The sequence below is a fragment of the Amyelois transitella genome, chromosome 14 (assembly GCF_032362555.1).
Source record: "Amyelois transitella isolate CPQ chromosome 14, ilAmyTran1.1, whole genome shotgun sequence".
Classification (NCBI taxonomy): domain Eukaryota; kingdom Metazoa; phylum Arthropoda; class Insecta; order Lepidoptera; family Pyralidae; genus Amyelois; species Amyelois transitella.
In genome coordinates, this window is record NC_083517.1 from 4,799,546 (window position 1) to 4,811,959 (window position 12,414).

General features: G+C 32.0%; 3 protein-coding genes across 3 annotated transcripts; all 3 read left to right on the forward strand.

Annotated features, from left to right (window-relative positions):
* Nucleotides 1-2,141: 2,141 nt before the first annotated feature.
* On the forward strand, nt 2,142-3,691 carry LOC106139711 (probable salivary secreted peptide). Its single transcript, XM_013341208.2, has 2 exons — nt 2,142-2,421; nt 3,350-3,691. Exons 1-2 carry the CDS (start codon nt 2,230-2,232, stop codon nt 3,488-3,490), a joined length of 333 nt encoding a protein of 110 aa, XP_013196662.1. The 5' UTR covers nt 2,142-2,229; the 3' UTR covers nt 3,491-3,691.
* A 1,590-nt stretch (nt 3,692-5,281) lies between these two features.
* Nucleotides 5,282-7,702, forward strand: LOC106139718 (uncharacterized). Its single transcript, XM_013341214.2, has 2 exons — nt 5,282-5,589; nt 6,449-7,702. Exons 1-2 carry the CDS (start codon nt 5,401-5,403, stop codon nt 6,587-6,589), a joined length of 330 nt encoding a protein of 109 aa, XP_013196668.2. The 5' UTR covers nt 5,282-5,400; the 3' UTR covers nt 6,590-7,702.
* Nucleotides 7,703-10,857: 3,155 nt separating this feature from the next.
* Nucleotides 10,858-12,414, forward strand: LOC106139713 (probable salivary secreted peptide). Its single transcript, XM_013341210.2, has 2 exons — nt 10,858-11,101; nt 11,937-12,414. The coding sequence occupies exons 1-2, from the start codon at nt 10,913-10,915 to the stop codon at nt 12,075-12,077; spliced, it is 330 nt and encodes a 109-aa protein (XP_013196664.2). The 5' UTR covers nt 10,858-10,912; the 3' UTR covers nt 12,078-12,414.

Consider the following 12,414-nt stretch of genomic DNA (forward strand, 5'->3'; position numbering starts at 1 on the left):
TTTCCATCCCAATAATGTTTTGAAACCATGTATTTTATTTTGAAAATACCTATGTAACGGACCACAGTGTAGCAAGAAAACAATTTTTACATGAATTAATCTGAAGGAGTTATTATAGTGTTTACATTATGAACTAATTGTCTGCCTCCTAAAAATTAAAAACATAAACCGCTGCCATTACAGTTTAATGCACAAGTACATATGTCGATATCAACTTTACGCTTCTATTCAATTTAATTATGGAGCTGTTTTTTCAGTCGTTTTATGATCTTCGCGTGCTCGCAAAAACACCATAAAGCAAAGCGAAGAGGAAAGTAAAATACAAACTCGGTTGTTAAGTTTGATTTAATGACGCGAAATAATTCCGTAATAATATTAAATATTAACGGAGTTCTCAGAATTTATAAATAGAATAGGACAAAAGCTCAAAAAATAATAAAAGTGGTACTGTTTCAAGAAACTTCTTACTTAGGAGTTTCAATTCCAATTTAATTACATATCGCTGAATAACATTTCAATCATTAACGGTGAGACAGTCGTTCCTAGGAAATTTTACTTTGAATTATTTTTTACTTGATCACAAAACTCGCATTACCGATGCTGACGAAGTTTTCTATCGTAAGCATTTATTGTTGTTTATTGTACTTACATTTTCTTAATGCCACGAAAGTCAAACTTTCATGAAAAGAATTATGTTCGTAATACCCGTATACATGCTTATTAGAAAAGTTTTAAAATTAGGAGTACTAAAAGTTTATTATCTTTACCAACTTCAAAATTTTATATGCACGAAAAGAATAACTGGACTTGATCATTCTAAAGATTATGTAGATATATAATGTACCTAAATATTTGATACTTTTTTTTCCGAGCCTTATATAAAATGGTGGACTAACTCTCTGGCTATTATTATGTCTGTATTCTTTGCCGAAAGGTAGAGTAGAGAGGGATATAAACGAAAAAAAAACGCTAAATACAACAACATCCTTAATATTATCGGAACGTTCTGTATCTGTCTGTATATTCTTGTATTATTTGCCTACATTGTGGTGATATATTCTCTTCATTGCTAAAATGTAGCGACACACATTTGTGACCGACTATGACGTCATATGGTCGCGTTCATCTTAAATAATAAAGATCGCTACTTGCAGTAATCAATTACAACCAAATATATCAATTATATTGACAATATTTACAACTAAATATAACTATTCTTTTATTTTTGAAAAAATCTAGGTCTAGAGTTTTTATAAAATTACCTCAGGAATATGAATTAACGCGGGCGTATTAAATTGACAGCAGTATAATTTTAAGCGTAACTACATATATGTTGTTGTACAGTGGGTTAAGGAAAGCCCCTTTTACATCGTTGATATTCTTTTAAAAGGGGAATTACTAAAAGTACTGTGAGTCACATAGCACCTATAGCAGACTTGATTTACAATATTTCTTCGTACGCTTTCAGGCTAGCCTTTAGGTGAAAAAAAATATAATTAGAGTACCACATTCTCTTCCCATGAGGATTGTCAAAGTCAATGAAGGGCAATCTCATCAACTTAAAAGACTTATTTCGGGCGATGGTCTGGTTACCTGTCAACTAACACAATCTAATTCTTAGAAAGTAGTTGAAATAGTACCACTTATATTATTTTTTGGGCCTTTGTCCTATTCTATATATAAATTCTTAGAACTCCGTTAATATTTAATATTAATGATAGAATTGGGATTCAGATATAGTGACAGGTTGCTAGCTTGTCGCCTAAAAGAAAAATCTTAGTCTTAGGTCACACGGCACCTTCACTGGTAGGTACTTTCAAGTAGAGCCTCAAATAATACCTAAAACATATATACGGGGCAGATTACACAGATTGAGTTAGCCTCGATGTAAGTTCGAGACTATTGTTACGAGATACTAACTCAACGATACTATATTTAATTTTTGTAAATACTTATGTTTATAAACATCCAAGACCCAGGACAATAAGAGTAAGTAATATACTTAATATTATATAATGCATTGTAGGTTTAATGGACAATGTACACATACGTATGTATGTACTTTCCGGTTACTCATCAGCAAAAGCAAACAAGTTTCAAAGCATATCTTGTTTCTTATGACCAAAGAACAAAATACCATTCAGTGTGTGTCTGACTTCTGACCGAGAAGTGTGTGAATTCTACCCACTCCATTATATTTCAAAAATATTATCTTAATTTTAATAAAAAATGAAGCTATTACCCGTATTAGCCATTTGCGGTTTAGTTTTAGTGTCTGTAGTAGAAAGCAAGGACCTTATAGTGGGTACAAATCTCAGTAATAGACTTATTTGGCAGCACAAGGTTGAATATAATTCCATTCCACTCAAGAAAAGGGTAAAAGAAGAATTCTTCTCTGATCCTGGACAACAAATTATAAAGGTAAGTGGTTTTAGATTATACTATCGACCCGCCGGCTTCGCACGGATAGCATTTATAGATGTAAACCTTCCAGAGAAAACCCTCTTTCCAACATTTTAAACAGGAACAAAATCCGTATGCAACTCTCCGAGATTAGCGTATACATACAGGCAGAAAAAATAGGGAGACTTCACACTAATATGTATGATGATACTAAAGAAAATGGTGTTCCTCTAGGATTTGACTTTAGACCCAAGATTATTAATATCATATACCTATCATATCTTAATTTATTTCATTTAATCAATACCCTTGTAAAATAATTATGGAGATTAAAATGAATGAGATTTAGTACCGTTAGGCGTTTTCAGTTCGTGAAGAGATAAATTCAACGTTCTTCATCAAAATCCGTGTGGTTCCCGGCACAAATAGAAAAAAAAGTAGGACCACTCCATCTCTTTCCCATGGATGTCGTAAAAGGCGACTAAGGGGTAGGGCTTAGAAACTTGCGATTCTTCTTTTAGGCGATGGGATAGCAACATGTCACTATTTGAATCTCAATTCTATCTTGAAGACTAATAGCTGAACGTGGCCTATCAGTCTTTTAATACTGTTCCCGTTCAGATTGATATTTCCATAAATCTTCTCTTTTTATCGCAAGGTCCCCAAGGAATATACATGTAAAATAACAGCTTTCGGTACCCAATAGGTTTTCCTTTGGATTTGACCAACCGAAACTCCAAACCCATAAATAATAACATTTTTCATCATGATCAAACCGGGGATCTAACCAGTGATATCTGATCAGAATGCCACAATTTTTAAACAGTTATTTATTTATTTATTATTAAACTTAGATATTTTTACATTACATACATTTAACTGCTACAGTGTAACAAAAACCTTAATATGTAGGTTAATACGTATAATTAAATTATTATTATTTCAGGGTATAATAGCAAGGGATTTGGACCATACTGACTCCTCCGCCACCATCACGGCAGGGGGTGTGGGGTATTCCTACGTCAACTTGAGATTCAAGAGTGAACGGGGATCCGGGTTGAACTATCAAGTGGAGGTTTACGCTTGACGATAATAATTAAAAAAGAAATATTGTAACGTGTACTTGATGGTAAACAAAACAATTATAAATAATAAAATCTTGTTAAAATGTTATTTGGAGTTTTTAGGATGAATATGACTTTAAACTGTTATTTCATTCATAATTTGAAATTAAAAACCTTACAAGTAATGCACAACAAATCTTTTGTTACAATTCTATGGTAATATAATAAACAAAAAAAATTTTAATTTGTTTTTTTTTTATTCAATTTATGTAGGCAATTAATATATGTATAACTTAAAAACATGTAAAGAGAGTTGTGTACGTATTCACCTAATTATGCGTTCTATCCTACCGATATGGCTATATGACTATGATGACGGCCGTACTTGTGAACCTACAAAGATACATCCGATTTCTCTATATGTTTCCACTTGCTATGATTCCTGCATAAACGAAGTATTCAGAAATCCACATTGATCAATCATTTCATACAAGCTCGTCGGTTTAGGGTTCTCTTGGTCTAACCTTAACAAGGACATGATTCGATCATGGTGAATTCGTCAGCCTAGCCTTGCAAATTTTCTTTTAACCTTACAATATCCGGAATATGCATGACTTTTTTATTTGCAACCACCGACGCTCTCAAAATTAATTAGCTAAGTGATAATATCATTGGTTCAATTTGACTGAACTACATTAAATAAAATTTTCCTTGTACAAATTTGGTATAAATTTAAAGAAAAAATTGTAAGAATAATACTGGTCCAAATATTATTTTCATTAGGCTCTAATTTTAACTGACTTAGCTGAACAGTTATTTAAATTAACACAGGCAAAGCTACCAGCAAAAGAAAATTCAATATAAATACCGAATTGACGTCTCTTTTGCAACTAACCACACGGGCATCAAGAAACGCAATGAATTTCCCTGTGATTTACAATTTAAATCTCCCTAAATATCATTAACTTTGTGCCCAGCTCATGCATTTGAAATGGAAAACAATGATGTACTAAAATAAAACGTCCGTTTGTGTTGTCGTTATTGCCTTTTAATGAGCATAGAGATTTGTCATAATTTCAATATAATTTAAAGGTGAATAATTATGTAAATTTACATATTCTGCAACTCTTTCTACTAAATATCTTAACTCTTATTAGTATCAGATAACATACTAACCTAAAAATGAACAAGGCAAATAAAAATAAATCTTACTCAATGCTAGAAAGAGTTTGTAATTAAGTATTTTGCATATGTTTGTTACTCTTTCACGTACACTCTTTAAAAAAATACTTAATGAAAGGATGAAATTATATATATAGTATCCACATTGGATCATTGGAATAACAACATTTATACCCAAGTGGAACCACGAGTACCTAGAAGTTAGTATATAGAAGAGGAAACTGACTAAGAGACTGATTGAAGTATCAATGCACAGCTCAAACTGCTAGGTTTAAAGATTTGAAATTAAACATTATGTTCCCTAAAGTGGGCACCAAAAGGATACGATTTTCCGAAATTCCAGCGCGAACTTCGGAACTGTCGGCGAGTATTATCTAGGTACATATGATTTGTAAAAAGTCACTATAAATAATCCGGAAAATTTACAGACTTTTCTTTGGTTTCTTTCCCATTTTTCTGTTCTGATTTAAGTAGAAAAGAATTTATGTACACAATGGTAGGAACCATTGTGTACATAAATTCGTATATAAACGTATAAGCAAAGCCGTGAGAACGACTTGTGCTCCTTCATTCACAACTCGTTCGTTTTCCGGTTACTCATACTTACATAAAGGTGAACTAGTTTAAAATACAGCGATGGATGACCAACAATCCAGTTTGCGACTGTCCATTGAGCGCATCGTCCGTATCTTATATACAATTCTTTTTTTTTTAATTTTATACTCATTTCATAAATTGTGTTTAACCGAAAATGAAGCTAACATTGGTCTTGGCTGTAGCCTTATTAGCGTTCGTGTCTGTCGAATGTAAGGACCTTATAGTAGGCACAAGTTTCAACAACAGATTGATTTGGCAGAAGAAGGTCGAATACAATGCCATTCCACTTAAGAAAAGGGTCAAAGAGGAATTCTTTTCTGACCCAGGACAACAAATTATTAAGGTTAGTTTATAATAATCTTTTTGCTATTTATTCGTGATTTTACAACAAGTGAATATTTTTTATTAATTAATCTTTAAAATTAAATGTTTACTCTGTAGTTATCAATTTAATAATGATGATGACAAATTCGTTTAAGATATTGCGCAGCGCAATTAAACGAAAATATTTTAAGCAGCTTTGAGTTCCATTTTATAAAATATTTTTTTGTAATAAAATGTTAAACACTTATTATTGTGATAATTTTCTCAAGCATATACATATGTTTACTTTTCATAAATCGGACAGTTTTAGAAATAAGTACCTAATCCTTTTGTTTTCACAATATTTTTTGTAAAATGGTAGCTTTGAGCAAAAAATCCGACCGCAATAGCCAACGTTAATAGATTGTTATTGGGTTCAATTAACAAAAATATGAAAATTCTAATGCAACATTGTTTTTGGACCTGGGCTATGATTAAACCAAAATACTCAATCTATAAGGGTGTTATTATGTTTCCTTTTTTGTCTGAAGAATTGTCATTACACACCGAACGATTGACTAATTTTGAGGCCTTATTTACTTTTACGATTATTTTATGCTAAATTAATTTATGTATTTTATAAACATTGAAATTTATGTCATTTTATTAATTTATGTAAACACATTATTTTGTATTTATACATATCTTGCTTTTATACAAAAATAAACACGAGATATTCTTTGGTAGTATACCTTTACAGAAAAGTTTAATCTTCATCTACAAAAAAAAATATTTAACATCTTCTAAACTTTGTAAGCACTAAATGCAAGAGCATTTAACAGACTTAGCAATGTAGCACATACACAGCGGCTCATGCACCAACTTACTAATCGTTGCAGGGTATAATCGCCAGGGATTTGGACCACACGGACTCGACGGCCACTGTCACGGCTGGGGGCGTCGGCTTTTCATACGTCAACCTGAGATTCAAGAGCGAGAGAGGATCAGGACTAAACTACCAAGTCGAAGTTTACGTTTAAAGTGTTATTGTGTCAAACAAACAGTATTTATTTGTATTCAAAGATTATTATATACATGTAACTGTAAAAAGATTGAAAAAAGGCACACATTTTGTTAATGTTTTTACATTTATATTTATTGTTTATACATAGACAAAATGTGTTTTGTTTTTCCTAATTTTAAATTAAAAATTTAATCTTTTATTTAGTTAACATTTTCAATAGGCATGTTTCCATTATTTTGAACACAAAAGGAAACATAGCTTGACTGCAAGAGATATTATATGTGTTTCATTCTTAAAATCAGATTCATAATATAATATATTTAGTCAAGCAAAACCACGGGCGACATCTACTTAATTATAAATTTGAAAATCTTGGTAATATGTAAGTAGACTGTGAACTACAATACAAGTAGCTCGGTTGCGTTATCAATTCTCAAAATCCTTACAGCCGCCGTTCTTTTTGTAGAATCTAATATTGAAAATTCTCTCGGGAACACAACGGTGGAAAGATCATCTCAATACCGTACGTACGTCGAAGGAAACTCCACATAAGCGATTTTTAAATAATAAATTACCGGAACGCTGTTGCCGCTAAGAATCTTTATCCGCGCTTTATTCACAATTCATCCGAACGACTTATGTTTATGAAATGTTTAATGAATTACAATACTCGGTATATGTGTTGAACCATAAGGCAGGGCGTATTGCGTAGGAGCTATACGTATGTATACGCTCTCATATCTCATATTTATTTAGGTTATAAACTCATTTTTAATAGAGCAATTTGTTTACACGTAGTTGATAAAGATATCAGACTCATAAGCTAACTTAGCTTGAATCACAGTGCGGCCATGTACCAATGACTTTCATTAAACAATTATATATATCCTATGGTTTCGTTTTGATTTCTATGCACATGGGATTTTGTCTCTCTGAAGACGACTTTTATAAGTTTGAATGAAATAACCACTCTTAGATACGAGTGGAAATGTATGTGCATGTAAGTGCATGCATACAATACATGCACAAGACTACGTGTAATCATGATTCAGATTGATCAGGCAGTATTATCACGCAGAATCACCTTATCTGGCCTAAAATATCATTGCCACTACCATTCAGATGCGGATTCCATTATTAAGCAAGAAGAGTTGAATGAACCTTGAGTTGAATGAGTTGAAAACCTCCTTCCTTCAAATCAATCCTCACCTATAAAACCGCTTGACTAAAAATTACAATATTGCACTACGTCTAATGAGACGTAGTTATGAGTACTTATAAGTCCCTATGACTTCATATTTGACTACGAAAGAAGGGGTTGGGTAAAATTAATTAAATCGTTTACGTATACCTTTGTGTACGTTTATTTTCTTTTAATCTACTTTTTATGTTCACATATAGACATTTCAGATATTGATAGGTAGTTAACCTCATTCCCGTTTCTGATGATGTTACACTTTTAGCCTTTGCAAACTGATATGAATTCGTACGTTCCGAATACAATTTTAAATCGGTGTATTGCTTTGAGAGCAATATTACCACAGAGCTGTATTTTTTGTATGGCATCGACACGCACGAATTTGATGACTTGCAAAATTTTACTTATTCATGTAATTTATTACTTTTTTTTGGTACATAATAACTATATTCAAATTCTTAAATTTTACCAATAACAGAACTAAGTATAAAAACTTTTTTTTTAACAATTTAATGGTAAGGCGCAAAACATTCAAAGCAATAAAAAATTACTTACCTAAATTCATTCGAAAGAATTTGAAACTTTGCAAATTTTCAACAAAATTCTTTGATGTTGATATTATATTCTTAAATCTATGTAAAAGTGATTAATGCCAATGCAGGTTTCACCTTTACCTTTCCCTCAGTTTTGTATATAATATCAATATAGGGATATATTGTAAGATTTTTATTTAATTTATCCTGAACAATATAATTTGTACACGACAAATTTAGCCGGTTCTACAAAAATATATACCTAATAAGTGAAATTAGAAATTTTCACACAGACATTCAAAAAACCAAGTACGGAGAATTTATAACAATTTAGATAGATAGATAATTCATTTATTTGATTTGCTACACACAATTTACAATTTCATTTGGAATACAAATTAATGAGGATGTGAGTTGCAGCAATACAAAAAGGTCACAACTCAACGAATTTATTGCTATAGAGCAATATGCTGACTTTCAGTTATGACCTAGGTGCTAGGGCAGGTCAATCTGCGCACGTAATAAAAAACAAAACATAAACAAACAAACAAAGACTCGTGTCGTGACTTAAAGTTTCATTGTAGGGGAGACTGGGGACACTTGATCCCCATTTTAGTTTATTGCTCATATCTTAGTCTATAGTAATGGCTTTCAGAAAATTTTTGGTGACTACCTAGAAAAACTATTCATCTAACTTTGTACATTATCAGATTATGAAATTAATTAATAATTAGTACTTTTTTTAATTTACTACGACATTACAGTAGTGTAGGTTAGATTTGATTATAGGGGAACAAGTGTACCTACGTCATTATAAAATAATAATAATGCATTTTACAATATAAAAATTGTTTATTTAATCATATAAACATAACAAAAATCAATACTTACAATGGTTATATTATTTTAGACCTCTATGTGGTTACTTAAAGATAATTTGAGTCTTAATAATCACAATCCTTACTAAATGCGTACCTACTAAAACTTTTATTATCGCAATGATTTACATCAATATAGGAAAATTTAACATCTGGCTGTTGTTGTTGTTTCCTGGCGTATCTTCTTAGTGTCATCAAAGGCACATCATAAAGTTTTGCAGTTCCTTTGATAGTATTTCCTTTCAAAATCTCTTTAACCGCTAATTCAAGTTTTGTTTTGTCTATGGGTATGGTTTCTTAGCGCCCTCTTTATACGTAATATACGTTAATATTTTTCTTCCATCTAAAACAAGTAAAAATACTGAGCTATCTATACCTAACCAAATATAGGGGACACTTGATCCCGGGATCAACTCTTTCTTGAATCTTTTTCTTGAATCGCTCTTTAAAATATATAATGGGAATAAAATAGACGAGGACATAAAGAGCAGAAACGGATAAGAATGTTCTGTAGATCTAAAAAATGCCTGCGTTATTTAACTTTGAACAAAATTATTGATGCTTGAATCCTAATGGGGGAAGTATATTGTTCTAACATTTAGTGGCCTGGTAGCGGAAGCTGCCCCTGAATGCAGCTGTTTTGTGTCGATTAGTTAGTATTGGGGGCCGACATGATCTCGCATTATGCTGGGTGTTGAATTTTATCTTAGAGTGGAGATACTCAGGGATCCCGTGTCTTATAACTCCGAATAATAAACTAGCAAGATGTAGTTGCCTTCGCGAGTCCATATTTAACACAGAGGCCTTGTTAAAGTATGGCGTAATGCGACTACGATGTGGAATATAAAAACATAATCGGCAGCATGCATTTTGGACACGTTGAATTAATCGCCGAGTTCTCTCCTATGAGCGAGGCCCATAGACAACATCCCCGTAATTGAGCCGTGATAAAACCAGAGCTTGACACAACCTAATACGAACATTTTCTGAAAAAAAAAAAAATTCTTACCCTATACAAAACCTTCAAACAAAAGAAGCAGTTTCTGAAGACCTCCAACACGTGTTTCTCGAAATGAAGTTCGTCATTCATTACTACGCCCAGGTTTTTCGCCTCATCAACTCTTTCCACAGCTGAACCTAGCAATGTTATTTATTTAATTTTCAACCATATCTCAAACAACACTTCAACTTTCCAACATATAGGTATTATGGACGGGTATTTTCAACATATGCTGTGAACTTTCTTCGGCCAAACCCCCAAAACGATATGGAATGATACAATGAAGAAAAAACAAATATCGAACTGTCAAAGCCACAATTGGGTTGTCCTTTATCTATCCAACCTGAAAAAGATATCTAATTATTCGAATATAAACCATATCAATAAGTATTTAAACAAATGTTGAATTTTCCTACTCTAGTATCGCCATCAAGGTCCCAGGGGGATCCCTATACTAAACAAGAACAAGCACCAGAACAATGTGATGAAAGTATTGCTTTCTGCCTAAAACAGATTATATTATATGCTTCTTATCTATGTTTGTTTATATCGTAATTATTCGTAAATAATAGGCTACTAATATACCTACAAGTTGTTTACATTTCAATGTCTACTCACTTCACAACATGAACCATGTGATATGTAGGTACATTATTAACCAACCAATGCAGTGTTTGTGTGTTTGACCACCGGCTCAGACGTATCGACAAGTGATTATACGCAGATAACAATGAAGCTGTTACTAGCACTAACATTCTGCTTGTTGGCCCTCATTTCTGTAGAATGTAAAGATCTGGTAGTGGGCACGAGCTACCAAAACCGATTGATTTGGCAACAGAAAGCCGAATACAACGCAATACCGCTGAAGAAGAGAGTTAAGGAAGTATTCTTTTCAGACCCCGGACAGCAAATTATTAAGGTATGTGTTTATAAATATATTTTCAAACGGCCCAGAAATGTATTTTAATTATTATAACATCCTATTCAAATAAAAAAAGTCATAAATATATTGAGAATTATGCTTTTCAATTTTAGTTAAGATTTCTCGGATTAAGTTAAAATGTAGTGAAAGTGGCTTGAGTGAAATAAAAGTATAAATTCTTTAAATATTTAAGCTTAGTAACAGGAATAATGGTTACTAAAATTTAGGTTACACTCTACTATTAAAAGACATATTATTAATAAGTTAATATCTCTTTTAATAGTCCCCGCAGGGTGATACTCTGTGCAAAAGTCTAGGTCTTAATATCATTACGACACTCTACTTGAGGTCTGTCTGCCTACTCTCGTCGACATTTGACCTACTTATCGTGTTTATGAGATAATTTTCACAGAATATGTACGAGTATGTAAGTGGAGAATTATTGGGGCTTTCCAATTAAATTTTAATTTAATTACTCACTCACTGCTCATATTGCAGATAATTAATCATTTCAAAATGTTGAAGGCGAAAAACCACTTGATATTGAATTATAATTAAGTAGGTACTCGTATACATAAAATATTTTGTTTAAATAGAAAATTTGGTATTACTAACTTACTAATGAAAATACACAAAATGTACTTATTGTCTTCAAGTTACTCACAAACAGTTCAGAAATTTACTAAATACCTAATGAATAGCTCTTAAAAAAAGTTCAAATATTTATTTGGGGAATGTAATTTCAACATAACTGTTCCTTAGGGAGAAGAAGGCTTCCTAGAAGGCTACCTTTGAAGTTTTCCTTTTATTTAATTTTTGTTTGCGTTCTCAGGGTATAATCGCCCGAGACTTGGACAATACTGACGCCCTAGCCACCATCACCGCCGGAGGTCTGGGTTTCTCATACGCTAACATCAGGCTCAAAAGTGATCGAGGATCAGGGTTGAACTACCAGATCGAGATTTATATTTAAGATAAACAAACAATTTTTTAGTTCAGTACTCGTATAAGTAATCAGTACAATTATTATGATATAGCTTTACTACGTATACGTAGAATTTGTTGATAAGAATAACTGGGTTAGTAGAAATACTTACAAAGAATCTGCCTTATATTATATATTCGTGTAATTTAGATATAACATTTTGAAAATAATTTTTTTGATAATTCCCTTAGTCTTCAAATTTTTTAGGCAAACGTTTGTTACAAAATCCAACAAAATTTTTCTGAAGTAAATAATTTAAGTATACTTCTATGGGTATGAAATTTGTAATTGAGTAATGCTTGTTATTATATAGATAATTGTTTCA